The sequence below is a fragment of the Emys orbicularis genome, chromosome 8 (assembly GCF_028017835.1).
Source record: "Emys orbicularis isolate rEmyOrb1 chromosome 8, rEmyOrb1.hap1, whole genome shotgun sequence".
NCBI classification, from domain to species: Eukaryota; Metazoa; Chordata; order Testudines; family Emydidae; genus Emys; species Emys orbicularis.
In genome coordinates, this window is record NC_088690.1 from 18,837,490 (window position 1) to 18,859,807 (window position 22,318).

Here is a 22,318-nt window from a genome sequence, read left to right on the forward strand (position 1 = left end):
TTTAGCCTCAAGGTTTCATAGTATTGTTGCAAATGATTTTTTTTAAAATTATGAACAAAATCTTGAGAGTGTTTTTTTAAATTGCTTTACTTTTTAAAAAAGTACTCTCTCTTTCTTTTAAAATCCATTCATGCGCTCATCTCAATTTAATCATCACCAAGAAGATGATTTATCACATTCTATTTTCACTCTCAATTAAATTTCCAGCAAGATTGCAGATTATTGTTGCTGAATGAAGATTTGGTTCAGAAATGGTTTTCACAAAACAACATCATTGTGCATTTGGACTAATATTTTGCTGTTACATAGTAAAACTTTGGTAAATCTGATTGCATTATTTTTGTTAAAGATGAAACAGATAAGAGCTGTAGCCCTTACACATTGTGTAAGTGGAACAGCTAATAACTTCCTTGGATTCTGCAACATTACTCTCTAGTCCCTAGGAAGTGCAAAGAAAACTGCATCCTCCACCAATCTGCTTCTCATGGATGAGAGTCTAGCATCACAACTCTGTTGAAGAGAGTGTACTCTTCTGGGCTACATTCAAATAACCTACAGGTTCTAAATCTTTGGACTGCTCCTTGTGTATTTTGTTATTTAAAAGCCACATTCACATCACATCTGAGTATGGGATGGGTTGAGTGTCAGAGGAGCAGTGTCATATTTTATTAATATAGCATTTGACAGCTGTTAACCAGTGAAATGCGAGACTGGTTTGACTAAAAGAATACACTCGATCCTGCTGAGATGAAACCCATTAACCTGTTAGCCATGTATATTGAATTAGCAGACTGGCAAAATGAGTGTGTGCTGTGCTACTGGAAATCATGTAGAGTGGAACCCTCTTATAATGACTTGTGTCGATTATTTTGCTCAGTTGTATGGAGTTTCATTATAACACTAGAGTGTTTACCTGACAAAAAGATTCAGTATGTTCATGTCACTTCTTTCACCTTCAGACAGGTAGACTGGTCCTTTCTTTACCCACTGCAGTAGAAGGGACACTGGTTAGTGTTTTGTGTGTGGCACACATTTGTGGAAGACCACATCTTCACTTATAGTGGCAAACAGATGTACAAGTTTGGGAACCAGGGATTCACGCTTACTGCTGCTTCCTCCCCCATGGGAGGATAGTGGCTACTTCCTTCCCCTCCTCCTCAACTTGGGCAGAGTAGTGGAGGAAGGGGACATGATAATCCGCTTGGAATGTAGCATCGAACACCTGTTGATACTGGCTGCATTCCAAGGAGGATTTTCAGAGTAGAACTCAATTATAATGGAGGGAATATTCACCACAAGAGGAGTAAAAGTCCACTGAATTGCATTCAAGCAATTTGATACTGGCTGCATTCCAAGGAGGATTTTCAGAGTAAAAGTCAATTATAGTGGAGGGAATATTCACCACAAGAGTAGTAAAAGTCCACTGAATTGCACTCGAGCAATTTGGGGCTTCCACTGCCACTGCATTCTACACTGAGAAATTACACTGTGTTAGAACAGGAGATTGAGGAGTTGTAGGAAATAATGAGATGAAAACAACTCAGCGTAGAGGGTGACTCTCATAGTTAACCCTAGGGTTCACCACAGCTTGCTAATGTGATGTTATCTTCATTATGTCTCTGTGTATATTTTTTATATCATGTTACTTATGATTCCTAGAGGTTGTGCTCTAATATAATGTAATTTTCTAATGTAAACAAGACCAGTAAGGAGGGTTTCAGAGTAAGAGAGTTCACTGAGAGAGTAAATGGGTTCTTCCTCATTCTATCAGAAAAGATTTTCATGTTAGTTTTCTTTAACTGTTATGTCCTTTTTCTTTATAAAAATGGAGTCGTCATGTCACACCTTTGCTTTGCCTACTCTCAGAGACTGAAACATGGAGAATTACTTTATTGAACTTGTATCAGAGGGGTAACTGTGTTAGTCTGGATCTGTAAAAAGTGACACAGAGTCCTGTGGCACCTTATAGACTAACAGACATATTAGAACATAAGCTTTCGTGGGTGAATACCACTTCAGTCATCTGACGAAGTGGGTATTCACCCACGAAAGCTTATGTTCTAATATGTCTGTTAGTCTATAAGGTGCCACAGGACTCTTTGTCGCTTTTTATTGAACTTGGTTCTCTCATATGGGATAAGATATTGCTCCAGTATTGTGACTCTTAACCTCTTTATAAACAAATCTTTGATAATATGTCTAAGGTGTAACTACTTGTTCGTTGGGAATGTTTCAATGTAACATAACTGGAAAATTGTGCTGAATTTCATTTTTGTTTTGTTTTATTTTTGATTTGATGGATTACTTTTTGTGATGTTTGTCTTTTCTAGGAAATCCATGAACTATTCAAAGATTATGAATTAAAGTACTGTTACGTGGACAGAAATAAAAGAACAGGTAAGAATTTAGAATATTCCAGTACTTAAGATTGTATGTTTCCTGGTAACACATTTGCATTCTTTGATAGAACTAGTAGTCAACTTCTTTTGCCACATATGAAATCATCAGATTGTGTCTGCCCACTACTTTAACTATTCCTAGACTTGTTCTTTGGCTGCATAAATTGTGGCCATTTCCAACTCATATTGGAAAGCCTCATATTGACTTTAGTGGGAGGTAGATAGGGCCCATTATCTGTGAATCTACATTTATGATCCCTTAAGTAATGCACCTTTTGGATGGGTCTAGCTAAACTGCTTAATCCACTTGTGAAAGACTGATCCATTGGTCTCTGCTAGGACAAGCCCTGCACACCAGGATAGCTCTGTAAAAGAGGAGCTATTCCAGGTCTAGGTGTAGGGATTCCAGGTAATATAAGACAGAGAGCAGATATACTCTATTTACTTAATCAGTTCTGAAGTCTGTGGAGGTTTTTGCCTTGTTTTGGAACTGAAGAGAATTATCAGGCTTTTAAGGGTGATCTTCATCTTGAAAACCGTGTCCATTTTGGCCTTGCTATATGTCTCCCAGGCATCTTTGCCAAGGTAATGGTGTTTCTGGCTGCTGCCCTTAGCAAGTATGGTGTGTTTGTGCAGCAGTCTCCTAATGATTTGCTTGTTTGCACAACCTGAAATTGCCAAGTTTGGGAACAAGTGCTGCAGGCTGCTATGTATCAATATCCTGTCTATTTCAGTGTTTCATTTTCTAGGTATTGTTTTGAAATCCTACTGGTTGAAGCTGCCATAGGAGGAGGGCATTAATCTTAACGTTTACTCTGGTTCCTCCAAATCTTATGTCAGCCCAGAATTACCAATCAGAAGAAATATTTTTCCTCTGGACTTCTGCAGTTGGATATTCTAGTTCAGAGGTTCTCACAATAAAATTTTTGGTGGCCTCAGAGTGCAGCCACCAACTCTTGCTGGTGGCCGCTATGACAATTTTTCTTAAAATACTTAAATAACTTTAGGAACAACAAATAAATATGCACATATACATGTTCAAATCATTATAATTTATTTATGTAGGGTTTTTTTTTGCAGACTCAATAATAAAAATAATGTACAGTTCTCTATTCTTTACTGGATCTACACAGAATAGAAACACAAATAAGGTGCTTTGCACATTCTTGTCTTTTGTTGTTGTTGTTTCTTCTTTTGTTTTTGGTTGCCTTTTTTTTTAAAGACTTGCTAGCTAGTGAGTCTGCTGCTGCAAAAAGTAATATTTGTATGGTTGTTAATATCACTTTTCATAGCAGACTTCCTAGCTAGCTGGGAGGCTGTGAAAAGTGATATTAACAACCATACAAATATCAATTTTCACAGCAGACTTACTCAGCTCTGGCAAGCCAGGGGACAAATTAAGCCCTGGATGGGGAGGTGGGTAGGGAGACAGTGGGGGCCAGGGGCAATTGGGAGGGGGCAGTGAGCCCGGGGGCCAGGGACAATGGTGGGGTTGAGCCCAGAGCTGGCATGTGGCTGGGATCCAGGGCCAGAGCCCAAAGTCCCATGACTGGAGCCTGCCACCTGCCGCCCCAGGCTGAAGCCCGAGCCTCGCTACCCCTGGGAAGGTGGGAAACTCATTGGCTGCATGCTCATCTGGCGTTTGTGGCTCCAGATCTGGGGAGGGCACAACCCCTTCTGGTGGCCCTGGGGGGAGAGGTACTGCTTTGCGCCTCCACTCCAGTCACTGCCCAGGAGGCTGTGGCCGCAAGAAAAGCCCCTGGTGGCCGCATTTGAGAAACGCTGTTCTAATTAGTTTTAGTTGCTGAATTTTTTTTTTTCTTTGACTGAAATTCCTACTAAAGTTTAAGTGGAGGAGTGGCAGCCAGTTCCTTATTGGGGGCTGGCCTCACAACTCTTGTTCCTTCATCCCTCTACTGGAAGGGAAAAACTTACCCACTTGTGTGGGCAGGGATATGAGCACTCATATCGTTTCTTACCATTTAATTGGTTTTTTTTTCTTGCACAAAGGAAAGAGACCAACTCATGTTTTCAGAGTGGGCACATGCACAATATGTATATTCATCTTTGACACTTTTGTAGTGAGGAAGCTGAGACTGGATGGGGTCTGGGTGACATTGATTTTTCCTCTTTTCATTGAGGGGAGATCCTGGCCATAGCTCAGTGACTTGAGCATTGGCCTGCTATACCCAGGGTTGTGAGTTCAATCCTTGAGGGGGCCACTTACAGATCTGGGGCAAAATCAGTACTTGGTCCTGCTAGTGAAGGCAGGGTGCTTGACTTGACCGTCCCTTCCATATATAAATAGGACTTGAAAAAATAATGTGCTACAACCGGTATAAATACTTCTGTTTGTGGGGGAGGGATAGCTCAGTGGTTTGAGCATTGGCCTGCTAACCCCAGAGTTGTGAGTTCAATCCTTGAGGGGGCCATTTAGGGAACTGGGGTAAAAATCTGTCTGGGGATTGGTCCTGCTTTGAGCCAGGGGGTTGGACTAGATGACATCCTGAGGTCCCTTCCAACCCTGATATTCTATTACATCTTCTCTTATAATCTCACCATAGATCCTCAAAGATAAAGCATTTCACTCCACATCTACCTAGATAATATCTGAGAGACAAGGTGGGTGAGGTAATATATTTTATTGGACCAACTTCTGTTGGTGAAAGAGACAAGCTTTCAAGCTATACAGAGCTCTTCTTTAATAGCTCTCTCATGTGGCTTGTAATATGGCATTTTTGAAAAGATAGAATCCTAATATGCACATTACAAATTTTTTGAAGCTCTTTCTGGGTTACTTGACTCTTTCAGGCTCAGGTTTTGTATATTGCAGATTATTTTGCTCATGTCAGTAACTTTGGCTTGCAGAATCAGCAAGTAGTTTTTAACATCTGTAGGGTTTTACCTTTACTCACCTTTAATTGTGCAACTGTCTAAATGGTTATTGACACACTGAAGTAAACACAATAGAACCTTCTTCCTCTACACCATTATTATCCCCCCCCCCCCCCCACCAACCCCATTATTGAAAATTGAGTTAAATGCCAACATGTGCATTATTTGTATGGAAAAAATCCCATTTGTTTAGAATCCTTTTTGTCCAGATAAATTAAATATTCTCAGTTTAATTCAGATAAATGGAGTTCTGTGGAGCTATACAATGGTTTAAATAATAAAATCTGCCCTGTAAGATCCTTCCTCCTCTGAGTGAAAACTATAATTACAATTTATCTTCAATTTTCCCCCTTGTTTTTTCTTTATATTACTTTACATTAAATTACTTTCTGTGCAGTTTTGAATTTGTTTGTTCACTCAGATCACAGAAGAATTATCAATTGAACAGAAAACAATTGAACAATATTTTGCACTCTCAAACTATTGTTGATTTCCACAGAATCTAACTCCATTTGTCTATGCTTTCTTTGCTATTATTCCTAAAATACCAAATATCATCCTTCTGGAAATAAGCCATAAATATTGGGCTGTGCAATAGTCTAGTTTAGCCATGCTGTCTGTTTCAGAATCTAACTGACCTCTTCTTTATTTGTTGTTTTCATCTGTATATCACCATATCTTTTGAATTGTTACAGTTTGTAAAATCAGCTATGGGGTGTGTGTGTGTGTATATATATATATATACACACAAACACACTGGGTGATTGTGTACAGGATACCTGCCAACTTATACCTTGCACAGGAGAGCAGAACTGAGACCTTAGATGTTATAATGTTTGTTGGTAAGATTTGTGCTCTGTTCTGTTGGCTTTATAAACTGATATAAGACATTCACAGCTACAGCATGATTCAAACTTTACTTTAAAATATACTATGTGGATGTTTATATTTTATTTATAAATCCTACTTTAGACAGTTTTAACCTCTGATTATTCAAGAATGAAAGAAAATGTTAGCATGTCTGCTTCTGAATAGTGTCATCTTACTATTCAGTTTCTCTCTGCCTGTGCACTGGTGTTAGAAACAGATGATGAATAGGTTATCTGGAAAAGATGTTTTCTGTTTTAAACAGTAATCTTGCAACCAGAGCTTCCTGGAGTTGAATTTCAGGAAAGGTTTCTATTGAAATGTGATACATCAGCAAAAAAAAAAAAAAAAAAAAAGGTACACCTGGCAACAAATTTGCCCAAAGCTGCAGTATGATAATTCATTAGAAGAGAGAGAGTGTTGCCAAGACTGCTGTGAAAAAAATGTTCTCTAAGTAACAGCAATGGAACATATGCTTTATAGCAGTGAATTCCATGCTATTTAAACTTCAGAATAGCAAATAATACGGCTTTTTTTTTTTTTTTTTTTTTTTTTTGGTCCTTAAAACTTTTCTTACAGATGAGATAAATAAAGACTGGGGAAGAAGAATCCTTATTCCTTGTTGTTGGGCAGCTGAGACCTCAAATGTTGTTGTATGATAAGAAAACATGGTTGTCCCAGTTTTCAGGCTGTGGTCTCATACAAATAAATAAAAACAGATATTGTTTCTGCTGTGATTGCCTAAAGACATTTATCTATTTTTGCCTTTGGACCACTGTGGCAGAGATTCTCATTTTTATTCTCTTGTTTTTAGTGTCAATCTCACTAGTCTTATGTTTACTCTTAGCCCTCCCTTTAACACAAATTAATATACCACTAGCTGTTTTTCAGAGATTGTCACACTTCATTTTAAATTCAAACAAAAATTTGCATACTGAGATATTATCCAAAATGCCCATTAAATCTGAAATCTAGATCTGATCATGCCTTTGAGTGCTCAGTCTGACTGTGTCCATGAATATATTCTGTTCTCCATTAAACAATAGCTTTGTGGGCCTGGAAAGCATCTACACTTGAGCAATTCAGCTGTATCTGCAGCAGGTCTTTGATGTGCCTTGCTGTGTGGGCTTGTTTTGATTAAGTTCATTATGGAAAACTCACATTCTGCAGTGCTACAGGACATAAAAATGGTATTCACAGCAAGAACAATATATGCCAAAAGATTGGTGGCTAAAAGTTTGGATAAACAGGCATGTGTAGTGTCATATGTTGTGCATTGAAGCATAATTTTAGAGACAACACTGATATATGGCACTTTCCTTTTCCTCCTAACTCAAAAAGTGGCCTAGAACAGTGTCTCTCAACTTTTCCAGACTACTGTAGTCCCTTTCAGGAGTTTGATTTGTGTTGCGTTACCCCCAAGTTACACCTCACTTAAAAACTACTTGCTTACAAAATCAGACATAAAAATACAAAAGTGTCACAGCACACTATTACTGAAAAATTGCTTACTTTCACATTTTTGTCATAGATCAATTGGAATATAAATATTGTACTTACATTTCAGTGTATAGTATATAGAGCAGTATAAACAAGTCATTGTCTGTATGAAATTTTACTTTTTACTAACTTCGCTAGTGCTTTTTATGTAGCCTGTTGTAAAACTAGGCAAATATCTAGCTGAGTTGATGTACCCCTGGAAGACATCTATGTGCCCCTGGTTGAGAACCACTGGCCTAGAAAAATGGTGATTTATACATTGTCATAATGGACCAAGTCATTTTAATAATTATGCCACTTTGAATTCAAGCGTCAGTATTAATAACGGTGGTTACTGTAGTTTGGTGAATTTAGCATCCGTATTTTAAATGGCAATTTAACGTGCAGATCTGAATTGTCTGCACCTTTGCCTCTGCCTCTAAAGACTCAGAAATGTGCACCTTCAAGTCTGTCATCCCCATCAGACCTGAAGAAGAGCATTGTGTAAGCTTGAGAGCTTGTTTCTTCCACCAACTTTCTTTGTTCTCTTACAGCGTTTGTTACTCTGCAGAACGGAGAGCAGGCTCAAAACGCAATCCGGATGTTTCACCAGTATTCTCTTCGTGGAAAAGAAATATCAGTGCAGCTCCAACCAACAGATGCTTTGCTATGCGTTACCAATTTGCCCACCTCATTTTCATTACATGAGTTTGAGGAACTAGTGTGTGCATATGGCAATGTTGAGAGATGTTTTTTGGTCTATAATGAAGTTACTGGCCATTCCAAGGGCTACGGGTTTGTGGAATACATGAAAAAGGACTCTGCTGCAAAGGCTAGAATGGAACTCCTGGGGAAGCAATTAGGTGAAAACACCCTCTTTGCACAGTGGATGGATGTTAATCAGTTGACTACCGATCTTGTTCATTCTAAGTGCCTTTGTGTAGATAAACTCCCCAATGACTACACTGATTCAGAGGAACTGATGCAAATGTTCTCATTTAAGTATAAACCTGTGTTCTGCCAGGTAGGTCTCCTATGAATTGGTGTCTTTTGGAAGCTGAATATGGAGATGTATATAGCTTTGTGTTTACGTATTTTATTGCATGCCTACTCATTGCTTTGTTTTTTATGTAACTAGACTAGTGAGTGGCTTAATTTGGGAAACCTAGTGGGTGATTATGTGTATACTGTGATGGGCTAAACCCCCTGGGGTGTCACCTGGTGTGCTGGGACATCACTGAGTCAGACTATTCTGCCAGCCTGGGTCCCCTTTACCTGGCCTTGCTGGGTTAGGCTCCCCAGCCTTTTCCAGCCAAGCACACAGGCAGGGCCACACCCAGCTGCACAGAGAGACACAGATCCACTCTGGGAAGACTCAGTTTAAGGGGCTTGCCACCGCACCCAGATGTCCACTCCCCCCTTGGAGTACAAACCCCAAATTATATGAAATTCGCCTCTTCCCTCTATGTGAAGGAGGGTGTACACAACTTATCGCCCCTCCCTCCCCCCCGTTAGAAATCACATAAACTGGGTTATATTGTAAACCAGAAATAAATGTATTAACTATAAGTAGTTAAGGAAGTAGCAGACAGAACAAGGCAGATTACTAAGAAAACAAAATAGAACACGCAAACTAAGCTTAGTACACTAAAGAAACCGGTTACATGCAAGTTCTCACCCTAAATGTGGTTCTAATAATCTTCTTCACAGGCCAGACGCCCTTCCAGCCAGGGCCCAGTTCTTTCCCCCAGTTCAGTCTTAATTGTTTCCAGTAATTATCTTGGGTGAGGTAACAGGGGAGAACTAACCTCCTGGATTATCTCACTTCCTACCCTTAAATAGGATTTGCATAAGCCGTGAGTCCTTTTTTCCTAGTTTGACGTTTCCCCCCCCAGCCCCAGCTTCTCGTGGAAAAGTACAGAATTCAAGATGGATTCCAGTATCAGGTGACATGGTCAGATGCCTCTGTAGGGCCCCTGTAGCCATTCTTCACAGGCTGACCCACAGGTTCACAGGAAGACTAAGTTCTTTTACAGTCCATTGTCTCTTGCTGATGGGCCATCAGCTTTTTCATTGATGAACCTTAAGTGTTAGCAGGGGGCGTCACCCAAAATAACATAGTTGAAATATAGATACACAGTCAATATTCCTAATTTCAGATGCAGAAATGATACATGCATACAAATAGGATAATCATATTCAGTAAATCATAACCTTTCTAATGATCTCACATGAGCCATCTTGCATAAAGTATATCTCAGTTGTGTCATATTCATATCATAAGCATATTTTCATAAAGAATGTGGAATGACACGTCACATATACATCATAATATATGATGTGGTATAAATGTTTTATTGCCATGAGTTTGGAATGACCAGCATAAGTCACTGGGGAGTTATGCAGGAGGTCATCCCAGCTGAGTGCCAATAAAACGTTTATTATACATTCCTTCTCCATGTATTTTATGGAAGCATTATTTCAGCAATGTTTTAGAGAACTTTGTAAATAATTCTTATTGGTAATATTTTTTGTATTCCTCAATCATAAATCCAGTTTATTAATATCTTGAGTCTAACTATAGAGCACTTAGAGAGATTAAAATACATTTACTACATCTTAGAAACCTCTACAATAGTTTTTCCATAAGTCATAAAGTTACGTGTTCAGGACCTAATAATTTCTGATGTGCCAGCACAAGAAATAAGTGCTATATCTATTGGAAAAGTGAGTCTTACAGCTCTCCAATTGTATAAAGGCTTTCTTCCTAGCACTGTTGGTTGCCAAGATATTGGACCCTAAGCTGGTCACTGGTCCATGACCTAACATTGTTTATTAAGCACCTCAGACCAGTGTAACTAGGAGGGGAAACAGAATGAAACCTTTTATTGAAGTCATGGGTGGTTGTGGGTGGTTGTTTATTTTTAAGTATCTCTTGGAAAGCTGCTCAAAGATTTGGATTTTTAGTATTCTTGGTGGTGATGGATTCTTAGTGGGTAGAGTGATTCCTAGAGTATAAAGATAGAAGGGACCATTAAAGCATCTAGTCTCACCTCCTATATATCAAAGGCCATTACATTTCACCCAGTTCCTCTGTTTTGAGCCCAATAACTTGTGTTTGGCTAAAGGCATCCAGTCTTGATTTGAAGACATCAAGAGATGGAGAATCCATCGCTTTCCTTGGTAGTTTGCTCCAGTGGTTCATCACTATCACTGTTAAAAAATTGTACCTAACTTCTAATATGAATTTGTTTGGTTTCAGCTTCCAGCCATTGGTTCTTGTTTTGCTTTTCTCAGTAGATTAAAGACCCTTTAGTACCTGCTGTTTTTCTCCATGTGAAGGTTCTGGTACGCTGTAATCAATTCACTTCTCACTCTTCTTTTTGATAAGCTAAAGAGAGAGAGTTATTAAGTCTCCCGCTCTAGGATAATTTTTGTGGCTCTTTTTTGCACCCTGTCCAATTTTTCAATATCGGTTTTAAAATGTGGACAGAGCTATACACGGTGTTCAGGGCTGCCCGGGGCAAGTGGGGCAATTTGCCCCGGGCCCCGCAGGGGCCCCCACGAGAGTTCTTCCGCTCCGGGTCTTCGGCGGCGGGGGGTCCTTCCGCCCCGGGACCCACTGCCGAAGTGCCCTGAAGACCCGCGGCAGGGGGTCCTTCCGCCCTGGGACCCGCCGCCGAAGTGCCGGGTCTTCGGCGGCAATTTGGCGGCGGGGGACCCCTGCCGCCGAAGACCCCAGGCCCCCTGAATCCTCTGGCAGTGTTTCAGTACCGGTCTCACCAATGCTGTATACAGAGGAAAAATCACCTCCCTACTCGTACTCACTGATCCCCTGTTTAGACCTTCAGAGATCACATTAGCTCTCTTTGCCATGTCATCACAATGGGAGCTCATGTTCAATTACTTGTCCACTATTACCCCTGAATCCTTTTCGGAGTCACTGCTTTCCAGGATATGGTGCTTGTTCTGTAGATATGGCCTGCATTCCTTGTTCCTAGTTCTGTAATTTTGCATTTGGCTGTATTTTGTTTGAATGACTTCTGGTTGCTGAGCAATCTAGATAGCTCTGCCTGACTGCCTTATCTTCATCTTCATTTACCATTCCACCAGTCTTTGTGTCATCTGCAAATTTTCTCACCAGTGATTATATATTTACTTCCTGATCATTGTTGGAAGTGTTCAACAACATTGAACCTAGGACCAATCCCTGCAGAATGCCAATAGAAACACCACCATTCAATGATGATTCCTCATGGACACCTACTTTTTGAGATCTGTTAGTTAGCTAGTTCTTAATCCATTTAATTTGTGCTTTGATGATATTGTATAATGCTAATTTTTTAATCAGAATGTCATGCAGTACTAAGTCAAATGTCTTACAAAAGTGAAGTAAGTTACATCTGCGCAGTTGCCTTTATCAATCAAACTTGTAATCTCATGAAAGAATGAAATCAGGTTTGTTTGACAAGACTTATTTTCCATAAAACCATGTTGACTATGCAGTTTGAGGTAGTTAAAAAGTGCATTTTTCTTGCACCTTTAATCACACATCAAAGTTTTGTGCTCTAACTGCCCTGTGGGGACACTGCTGGCACGAACTAAAAGGTCATAGCTTGAATTAACGTTGTCCTCTTTCAAACAGGACTATGTTAATGCAACCACATACCTTTTAGTTCGCTCCAACCTCATCTATACAGGGCAGATAGAGGCATTGCTTTGGCGCCCTCTACAGTTTACACTCCCATAGACAAGCCTGGAGATGATAGCCAGGGCAGGGGTTGGCCATCAAGGGCCTTGAAGTGAAGAGAGGTAGCTTACGTTTGATCCAATAGGGAAGGAGGACCCCAAAGGAAGAATGCAGAGAGGAGGACACAGTCAAAGTGACGGGCTAGGAAAATGAGCTTTGCAGCAGCGTTTGGAATGGATATTAGAGGGGCAAGATTGCATTTGTCAAGGTCAGAGAGAAGGATGTTGCAGTAACTGAGATGCGACGATGAGAGCCTGGATAAGAGTTTTAGTGGTGTGAATGGACAGGACAGGCCATGTCTTAGAGATTTGATGCAGAAAGAAATGGCAAGTTTTAGACAGCCTGGATGTGAGGTCCTAGAGAAAGGTCCATGTGGCAGATTACAGGTGTGAGTGACAGGCAGGATGGCAGTGTTGTCCACAGTGATTAAGAAAGGAGGTAGTGGGGATTGGGGGAGAAGATTAAAAGCTCTGTTTTAGCCATGTTGAGCTTGAGCTGATGACTAGACATCCACAAGGAGATGTTAGAGAGAGGGTGAGATTTTAGTTTGAACAGAAGGAGACAGGTCTGGATTAAAGAGGTAGAGCTGTGAGTAGTCAGTGTAGAGATAGTAATTGAATTTGTGTTTGCAGATGAGATTACCCATATATAAGGTGTGTATAGAGAAGGAAACTAAGGATGGAGCCCTATGAAACCCCCACAGAAAGTTAGAGGGGGGATGAGGAAGATCATCCAAAGGACATGCTGAAGGAGCAATTAAAGAGGTGCTCAGAGAACCCGGAAAGGACGAAATCAGCAAAGCCAAAGGAGGAGAAAATTTCAAGAGGAGCATGGTTGACAGTGTAAAAGGAGAATAAGGATGGAGTACTAGTTCTGAATTTTGGCTAAGAAGAGGTGTATCTGAGAAAGAATCCTGATTTCTTTTACTATGGCTTCTTTTACATAGTCGTGTATTACCCCTCTTCAGGGATATATTAGTTCTGCTTCTAACTGACATATTTCATCATGTACATCTAATGTGTCTTGAAGACAGTGGAGAATTCTGCTTGGGAACTCTTTTCTTTTTCTGTATTTCTTTCCTTTTATCCTTATCTTTACTCTTCTTTAAGGCATTCTTTTTCCATTGCCTCCTTATGTGTTGGAAATACAGATTGTTCTTTCAGTAAAAGCTGACTCCAGATGTTTATACACAGTTCCTAAAAATACCCATGTTCCCTGTGTGTTCACCTACAAAAATGTTATTATCTAACCACTTTTTTGCTTGCATTAGAGAGAACAAGGCAACTGCCCTATCTTTTTCTGCTTCACCTTTCAGTTTTCCCTAGAAAGTATTCACTGGTGTTAGTTTTGAGGGATTTTTCCTAGCATTTTCTTATTTGGAAAGTTTAATTTCCTTATATATTTACACAAATACTGGCAGCTGCATCTTTGCAGGTTGAAGCAGTTTTCTTTGCCCAGGTTTGAAGCCAAAGTAAGCTGCATTGGTGTAAGCCATTTTTTACTAAAGTACAGCATATCTATACTAATGATTTGTACCGGTGCAGCTACCTTGGTGTAAAATCAAACCCATCGTAGATGAGTCCTTGAATTTTCCCAGACCTCTTTTCTTATAAGAGTTTTTGAAGGTTAATTCTAAGATGCTATATAGAAGCTGTTAGTGCTAACCTATCTTCCTCTACTTCAGAATCATTAAGGGGCTGTAAACAAATTCCTGTTATAGGCCTTATTACTTTCAAGACTAAACAGCTGAGAATTAGATGTTGTTTTTCTAATCAGATTTAAAGGGGGCTGTCCCTTTTCCACATCAGGACTCTCATCTATATATATTGATATAACTTTATATCAATTTCATTGTTGTATTAACTGTAGTTGTAGCCATGTCAGTCCCAGGATATTAGAGAGAAAAGGTGGGTGAGGTAATACCTTTTATTGGACCAACTTCTGGACTCTGGATTTATCTTATTACAACAATTTGTAACCCACCTCTTTTTGTCCTGTGACTGCAGAAGTGTTAATGGGCCTGTCAGGGCTGTATCCCCACTTTGAACTTTAGGGTACAAGAGTGGGGGCCTGCATGAGGACTTCTAAGCTTAACTACCAGCTTAGTTCTGGTCCGCTGCCACCATTCCCTACCCTGGGAAGCTTTTAGAAACCTCTCACCAATTCCCTGGTGAATACAGATCCAAACTCCTTGGATCTTAAACAAGGAGAAATTGACCCTTCCCCCCTCCTTCCTTTCACCAACTCCTGGTGAATACAGATCCAAACCCCCTTGGATCTTAAAACAAGGAGAAATTAATCAGGTTCTTAAAAAGAAGGCTTTAATTAAAGAAAAAGGTAAAAATCATCTCTGTAAAATCAGTATGGAAAATAACTTTACAGGGTAATCAAACTTAAAGAGCTCAGAGGACCCCCCTCTGTCTTAGGTTCAAAGTACAGCAAACAAAGATAAACACTCTAGTAAAAGGTACATTTACAAGTTGAGAAAACAAAGTAAAACTAAGACGCCTTGCCTGGCTTTTTTACTTACAAGTTTGAAATATGAGAGACTTGTTTAGAAAGATGGGGAGAACCTGGATTGATGTCTGGTCCCTCTCAGTCCCAAGAGCGAACAACCCCTTAAAACAAAGAGCACACACAAAAGCCTTCCCCCCCCCCAAGATTTGAAAGTATCTTGTCCCCTTATTGGTCCTTTTGGTCAGGTGTCAGCCAGGTTACCCGAGCTTCTTAACCCTTTACAGGTAAAAGGATTTTGGAGTCTCTGGCCAGGAGGGATTTTAGTACTGTACACAGGAGAGCTGTTACCCTTCCCTTTATAGTTATGACAGGGCCACTGTACCTTGAATGGTCCTTTACAATATGTACATAAGAACGGCCGTACCGGGTCAGACCAAAGGTCCATCTAGCCCAGTATCTTGTCTACCGACAGTGGCCAATGCCAGGTGCCCCAGAGGGAGTGAACCTAACAGGCAATGATCAAGTGATCTTTCTCCTGCCATCCATCTCCACCCTCTGACAAACAGAGGCTAGGGACACCATTCCTTACCCATCCTGGCTAATAGCCATTAATGGACTTAACCACCATGAATTTATCCAGTTCTCTTTTAAACGCTGTTATAGTCCTAGCCTTCACAACCTCCTCAGGTAAGGAGTTCCACAAGTTGACTGTGTGCTGCGTGAAGAAGAACTTCTTTTTATTTGTTTTAAACCTGCTGCCTATTAATTTCATTTGGTGACCCCTAGTTCTTGTATTATGGGACTAAGTAAATAACTTTTCCTTATCCACTTTCTCCACAACTACTTATGCTAAACAGTCTGTTCCTCCTTGCATTTTGCTGTGATACTGGAAGTACCTTTTCCAGACCTATGGAAGAGCTCTGTTTGGCTCGAAAACTTGTCTCTCTCACCAACAGAAGTTGGTCCAATAAAAGATATCCTCACCCATCTTGTGTCTCTTAGATCAATTCCAGTCATTTTGGGAATGGACACTTCTGCCTAAGGATATGGTGCAATTTCAACTTTTCTCTTTTTAAAAAAAAAATCCATTAACTGTGATGTAAAACACTATGAACTAAGGATGAAACAGTGTCAAACAAGTAATCCCTGCCTTTTTCCAATCCACTAAGATATACTAAGCAGATAGCAGATTGATGTATCTGGTATATTTTCTTGAGCACTATTCAACCACAACTTCCATTCTCTCAAAAAAATGCATGAGATCTCAGTAATCTGCATTGTTATGTGTTCTTTCATTAGCTTCCATACTTCTGTTTTTCATGTGGCCTTGCAAACCAACTAATCCGTAGTTCTTAAAAGTCTGTTTAAACCAAATATCAAAGAAATTATAATTTTCTTACCATGGAAAATAAAAGTGAATGTAAAAATAGTGATGTGCTAAAACTTTACATTCAAAATTTCATTCTGTATCTTTATACTCTATAAAATAACAGTCAAATATATTTCATAGCTGAGGTTCTTCATGAGATTAGCTGTAAAGGCAATGGATAGTCAAGTAGGCACAACATGGTAGTCATCTGCAAAATATTATTTACATATTATATTTAACATGCATGAGACAGGAATGTGTACCTCCTAAGTATGCTATTAAAAGGTAGTTTTGTCTTAGGAATGTTAAAGATTTTGCACAGGTAATTCATGCTCAATGCAGGGAGAGAGGAAAATGCTTTAAAATAATTGCTGAATGTTTGTAGTGTGTTCAGTGTACTGTGAAATGCCATTTCAGTTTGCTGAGGACGAAGGCTGTTCTATTGGTGGCTTTGCAGTGATTGAGTATGAGACTGCAGAGCAAGCTGAGGAAGTGCAAGAAGTCACAGATGGTATGACTATCAGAGGAAAGAGAGTCCAGGTGTCGTACTGTGCTCCTGGAGCACCAGGACGAAGCACATTAGCTGCATTTATAGCAGCACAACGTATGGTAAGAGACCTTCCATTTTCAAAGAGAAAACACTTTAAATGTTTATATGATATGTTGTACATATATAAGAATTTATAAAATCCATTGGAAGAGAATCCCATAAGTGCTTTTATAATCAGCTTAGTATTTTAATAAGATTATTACTCAGCCAAGTGAAAATTCTTTTTTGAACAGAAGAAAGCTATTCGGCTCAGTGAAATGTTAATACTTAAATTGTAGTTCTGTTCTGACAAGTGACTCTTTAAAATGACATTGTGGAGTTCCATGTTTATTTCCTCACAGTGACTACACATCAAAATTGCTCTGTTTACAAATGAAAAGATGGTTTCTCTAACCAAGAGCTTAGGTTATAACTCAGTCTGTTCAAAGTGTTACTCTGCATCTACACAAGAAAAGTGGTTGAGTTTAGGTTGGAGTTGGCTAGCTCATGTTAGCTAGCCGGCAAACTCAACCTTCTTCCTAGTTAAGACAAGGACATGAACAGCAGGGATCAGGGGTAAGAGATTGTTTCAGTTCAAAACTAAACTAAGAGAGAGTGCTTTTTAACAGCTATAGGTTGGTTTAAAATGAGACAAGTAAATGTAATTTAAAAATAAATGTCAGGGTAGTGGGAATGACTTCGTTTCATGCTTGGTGTAGAATGAAGCTTTTATGCCCTGCATGTCATATCAAATTATTTCTTAGAAAATTGGATGTGAAGGTAAGTGGTACATGAAGCTGTCTTGAAGGTTGTAGCAGAATATTCTCATTACTTTGGATAGCTCTGAGTAAACTCAGCTGCTTTTCTATAGAGTTATTCACCTCAACTCTGTAGAAGAGCAGCTGAGTTTAGTGTTATTAAAGATGGCATATTTTATTGGTCTTAACGGTGGACTACATCTCCTTTCCATTTCCAGAGTTGTGGGGAAAATGTGTCTTTTCCAGGAAAAAAATTGCCCCGTGGGTGTTATGAGTGTGTGTGTTTTGTGTTGTGAGGGGGTAGGGTGACAAGTTGGGGGCAGGGGGTGCTGTGGGGCACATTTTTTGAGCTTCTATTTCATACTGAAATATTTACATGACGAGAACGTGTATTTGAAACCTTTTTGATCCTACAAACATTACATTATAATTTCAGTCTGTGAATGAATGGTTTAAAACAGCGGTTCTCAAACTGTGGGTCAGGACCCCAAAGTGGGTTGCGACCCCATTTTAATGGGGTCGCCAGGACTGACTCAGATTTGTTGACTCAGGGCTTCAGTCCTGGGTGGCAGGGCTCAGGTTACAGGCCCCCTTCCTGGGGCTGAAGCCCTTGAGCTTTGGTTTTCCCCCCTCTCTCCCACCGCCTGGGACAGTGGGGCTCAGGCTTTGGCCCTGCCACCTGGGGCAGCTGGGGTCAGGCTTCGGTTCCCCCTCTTGGGGTCATGTAATAATTTTTGTTGTCAGAAGGGAGTCGCGGTGCAATGAAGTTTAAGAACCCCTGGTTTAAAAGGTTGAGAGAGAAGTAATGAGAATATTGAGGTGCTGTTATGCCTGTTAGTTTTATACTTTTCTTATTGTTTCCTATCTAGAAACCTAAAGGGGAAGGAGAGAAATGCAGCAACCATGATAATTTCAGTGTAAAGGAAATGCTGGAATATGTTACTAATGAGCTTTACAGTGAAAGGGTTAATTACATATATTTGGTGAAAGGAAATTGCAGGAACACTGATCTTTGAACTCCGGTGTGTGACACATGGAGATCAAGGAAATAATATCCAGCTATGGATCTAAACCTATTTGTTTTATAAATAAAGGGTTTGCACCAGCAAATTTGTTTGAGGTAACATGGCAACAGAATATGCTTTTGTTTAATCCTGAGTGTAATGTTTCTGTATTTCTATTAATTCCAGATGAGAAACAACAGAAAAGGATTGCTTCCAGAACCAAATCCAGTGCAGATTATGAAGAGTTTAAATAACCCAGCCATGTTACAAATGTTACTGCAGCCCCAGTTGTGTAGACGTGCTCGTAAACATGGTAAGCCTTTTTAAAAATAGATAAATAAGAAAAGAATTCCGTGTGGTTAGTGATACAACAAGCTTTAGCTTAAAAAAAAAAAATCAGGAGCAACCTTTTAAAATACATATGTTTATAATTGCTCGAGATACTCCTCTTCACAAAAGTGACAGAAAACAAATGGACAACAAATTCTCATGACAGTTAATTTAAATGAGACACAAACTGGGTGAGGTAATATCTTTTATTAGACCAACTTCTGTTGGTCAAAGAGACAAGTTTTCAAGCTACAGGGCTCTTCTTCAGGTCTGGGAGAGGTAATCAGAGTGTCACAGCTAAATACAAGGTAGAAAAGATTGTGAAACATTAGGATTTAACACATTGCAAGACACCATTCCTGATGAAGTGGGCAATTAATACCTCTGTAGAGGTGTAGTTCAAAAGCGTGTCTCTCTCAGCAACAGAAGTTGCTCCAATAAAAGATATATTATCTCACCTGCTTTGTGTCTCTCATATCTTGGGACCAACATGGCTATACCACTGCAAACAGTGAATTTAAATATCATTGCTCCTTGTAAACACCCTCATGCTAACTCTGCAATCTATGTATATTTATATTAGAAATTGGTATAAAACAAAACCTTTCATCCAAACACCCTCAGACTTTGGGGATCTGGTTCCAGATCTGAACTTGCAACTCAAGTCCCTCTCTAGTTCATACTGTTTTGAAATTATTTCTTTCTTGTATGTTACCATAGATGTATATAGCATTTTACAAGCACGCTGTTAAACAATGTCCTTCTTCCAAAGGAACTTTCCTTCTAATTTGAATGGACAATAAATTAAAAGTAACGTATCATGTTTCAAAGAATTAAAGTGTTAGCAATAAGAATGGGAACAGTCAGTCTGAAGAGATCAGTGAGGGAAGACTCAGGGCAAGTCTACACTACATCGGCGCAGCTGCAGCACGTCTTCACCAGTGAGAGAGCGCTCTCCCGTCGGCATAATCATTCCACTTTGGCGAGAAGCGGAAGCGCGTCTCCCGCCGACATAGCGCTGATGTGGACAGCGTAAAACTTGTGTCACTTGAGGAGTAGGGGGGGTTCACACCCCTGAGCGACGTAAGTTATATCAGCTAAGGCTGTAGCATAGACCTGCCTAAAGAATGAATGGCTGTGCTATAAATATTATGGGTGTGGGTGAGAATCTATGCAGTGCCTTTAAGACAGTTGGGAGGGATGAGGTTGAGGTGGCTTTAAGCCACTTTAGCACCCTTCCAATCCTGGGTTGCTCTGGGGGATGGAGAGGCCTCTAGTTTAACTTAGACAGCCCTCAGGGCCTCTCTATGGGTATGTCTACACTGCAAAAAAAACGTGTTCTTAACTGAGGTTAGCTAACCTGTGTTCACTAACTTGGGTTAAAACACACCTTTTTTTGCAGTGTAGACATACCTCAAGTTAGAGAAGCTTCCCTGGGCTGCTCTGTGGGCCACAGTACTGTGTGCTGTGGGCCTGTACCCAGCACAACTCTCCTGCTCCCAGGACGGCTCCATAGTGCACACCTCCTATGAGTGGGTCTTTGAGAGGCAGTCTATGGCTTTCTTCATCAATTCCTGCTTGGGGACAGTCCTCTTGCTGCTGGATAAAGGGCTTTTAGGATCCTTTTACATTGCTTCAGCCCTTTTACCTGTCATAACATGGCCAGAATGGAGATGAGTATCTTGCCCTCTGTGCAGATGAACCCTAATTTTTCAATGGTTCCTGGAAATTCAGAAAATTGAGATTTTTGGGAAAAACAAAATTCCACTCTTGGTGGCATTTCTGAATTTTGCATAATTGAGTTTGGATAATCAGAATTTTACCTGTATTTCAAGGAGCACATGTGTGGCTCTCTATAGTTGTGAATAAGTGTATATGTGGCTTTTTATGAGAGAGCAGTAATGCATTAAGAGGTATCTGTGAAGATGGGGAAGTGCAAGACAGCTTTGAGTGTGGTTGTTTTCAGAAGGTTGGCTGTAAAAATGTCACTGTATGGTTTTATATGTGCCTCGCACTGGCTTCTGTATTAAATTTGCTCAAGTTACATTTAAAAGGATGGCTTTTCAAATTGTGACAGCCTTGCAGACTCACTATGGGAAGCTGGATTCTGTCTGACGTGTACATCATGACCCATACTAAAGATTTTGTAATCAATTTTTTTAATAATTCTGTTGGTAAGGCTAAAAAGAATCTTAGCTGCATTGTCTCTGCAGTGCTAAAAGGGGTGATAAAGTATTTTACTTACTAAAGGAAGCATATGTGACCCTGAATACATAAAGCAGCAAATCTGTTTAGTAAGGAGGGGCCCTTTTTTGTGCAATCACTTTTATTTCCATAACTCCACCTGAAAGAAGTCTGTACGGAGGGGATGTGTAAGAACAACTGAGCGTGTGGAAGTACACCGTGGGTCTCTGCAGAAAGGGCATGATCTCATTGGATGAGGACCACTCCAGGGAGAACAGCAGCGAAGTGAGACTCTTTAAGGGAGCACAGAAGCACAATTTAAAGGGACGGAACCGCATAGGTTGATGGTATAAGCTGCTATTTATGCAATACTTTGATAATAATTCTTTGCACTTCATAACTTGACCAAAGCACTCTCAGGACACGCCTATGGTTATTACTGTATTACTCATTGCAAAAATAGGCAAACTGAGTCATGGGAAGGTAAGCAACTCACCCAGAGTCCAACAGGGAGTCAGTGGCAGAGCCAGGAATAGAACCTACATGTAATATTCTTACCCTCTCCACATCTAAGTGCCGCTTAACGGCTTGTTTCTCCCATGCTGCTTCCAGAGTGAATAGAGTTTACTTGTGTGTAACTTTCCTAATGCTGTTTCCCTTCCTTTAACGTCTCTCTGCTTGTCTGTCTGTCTTCAGATTGTGAGATCCTTGGAGCAGGGATTGTCCCTGCTTGAATATTTGGAAAGCTCCCAGCAGGTTATGGGTGCAACCACAAATGTATGAAATAAGAACAATAACCCAGTCCCTGCTCTAACCACGAAACTACAAACTTCACCGTATTTTTAACAGTCTCCTGAATTCTTTTAAAAATCTCACAATTTTGTTTGTAACTTTGAATATTTCATCTTCTAATTTCCAAAAATTCCCCATGTTTTTATTGCCTATAATCATTTGTTACCTCAGACTTCTGAGGCTCTTTCTGTTACTGTGAGCACTCTGTAGTATTGTAAAATGGCAAGCAGCACTGCTGAGGAATCTGTATTTAGTCTTTATTTTAACTCAGTTTCTGTCTAGTGTGACTGTCCCTAATATAAACCCTGATCGTGCTCCCACTGAAGTCAAGGGGAGTTTTGCCATTCACTTCTAAGGGCCCATTGATGACATGTTAAATTATTACCTGTTTACAATTGACTACACAGAAATTGTATGTCCAATGACTATGTATCTTTCGAAGCACTTGAACTAAGGCCCCAGTCCTGCAGTTTAGAGTGAACGAGAAGACCTGTGCACCTTTGAG

General features: G+C 40.0%; 1 protein-coding gene across 1 annotated transcript in view; it reads left to right on the forward strand.

The window, feature by feature from the left end:
* Window positions 1-22,318, forward strand: part of RAVER2 (ribonucleoprotein, PTB binding 2) — a 62,693-nt gene that overhangs the window by 22,616 nt on the left and 17,759 nt on the right. The window contains exons 2-5 of the mRNA XM_065409865.1: window positions 2,331-2,397; window positions 8,195-8,664; window positions 16,634-16,825; window positions 18,694-18,820. Coding sequence (XP_065265937.1) covers window positions 2,331-2,397; window positions 8,195-8,664; window positions 16,634-16,825; window positions 18,694-18,820 — 856 coding nt within the window. The remainder of the gene's footprint in view (window positions 1-2,330; window positions 2,398-8,194; window positions 8,665-16,633; window positions 16,826-18,693; window positions 18,821-22,318) is intronic.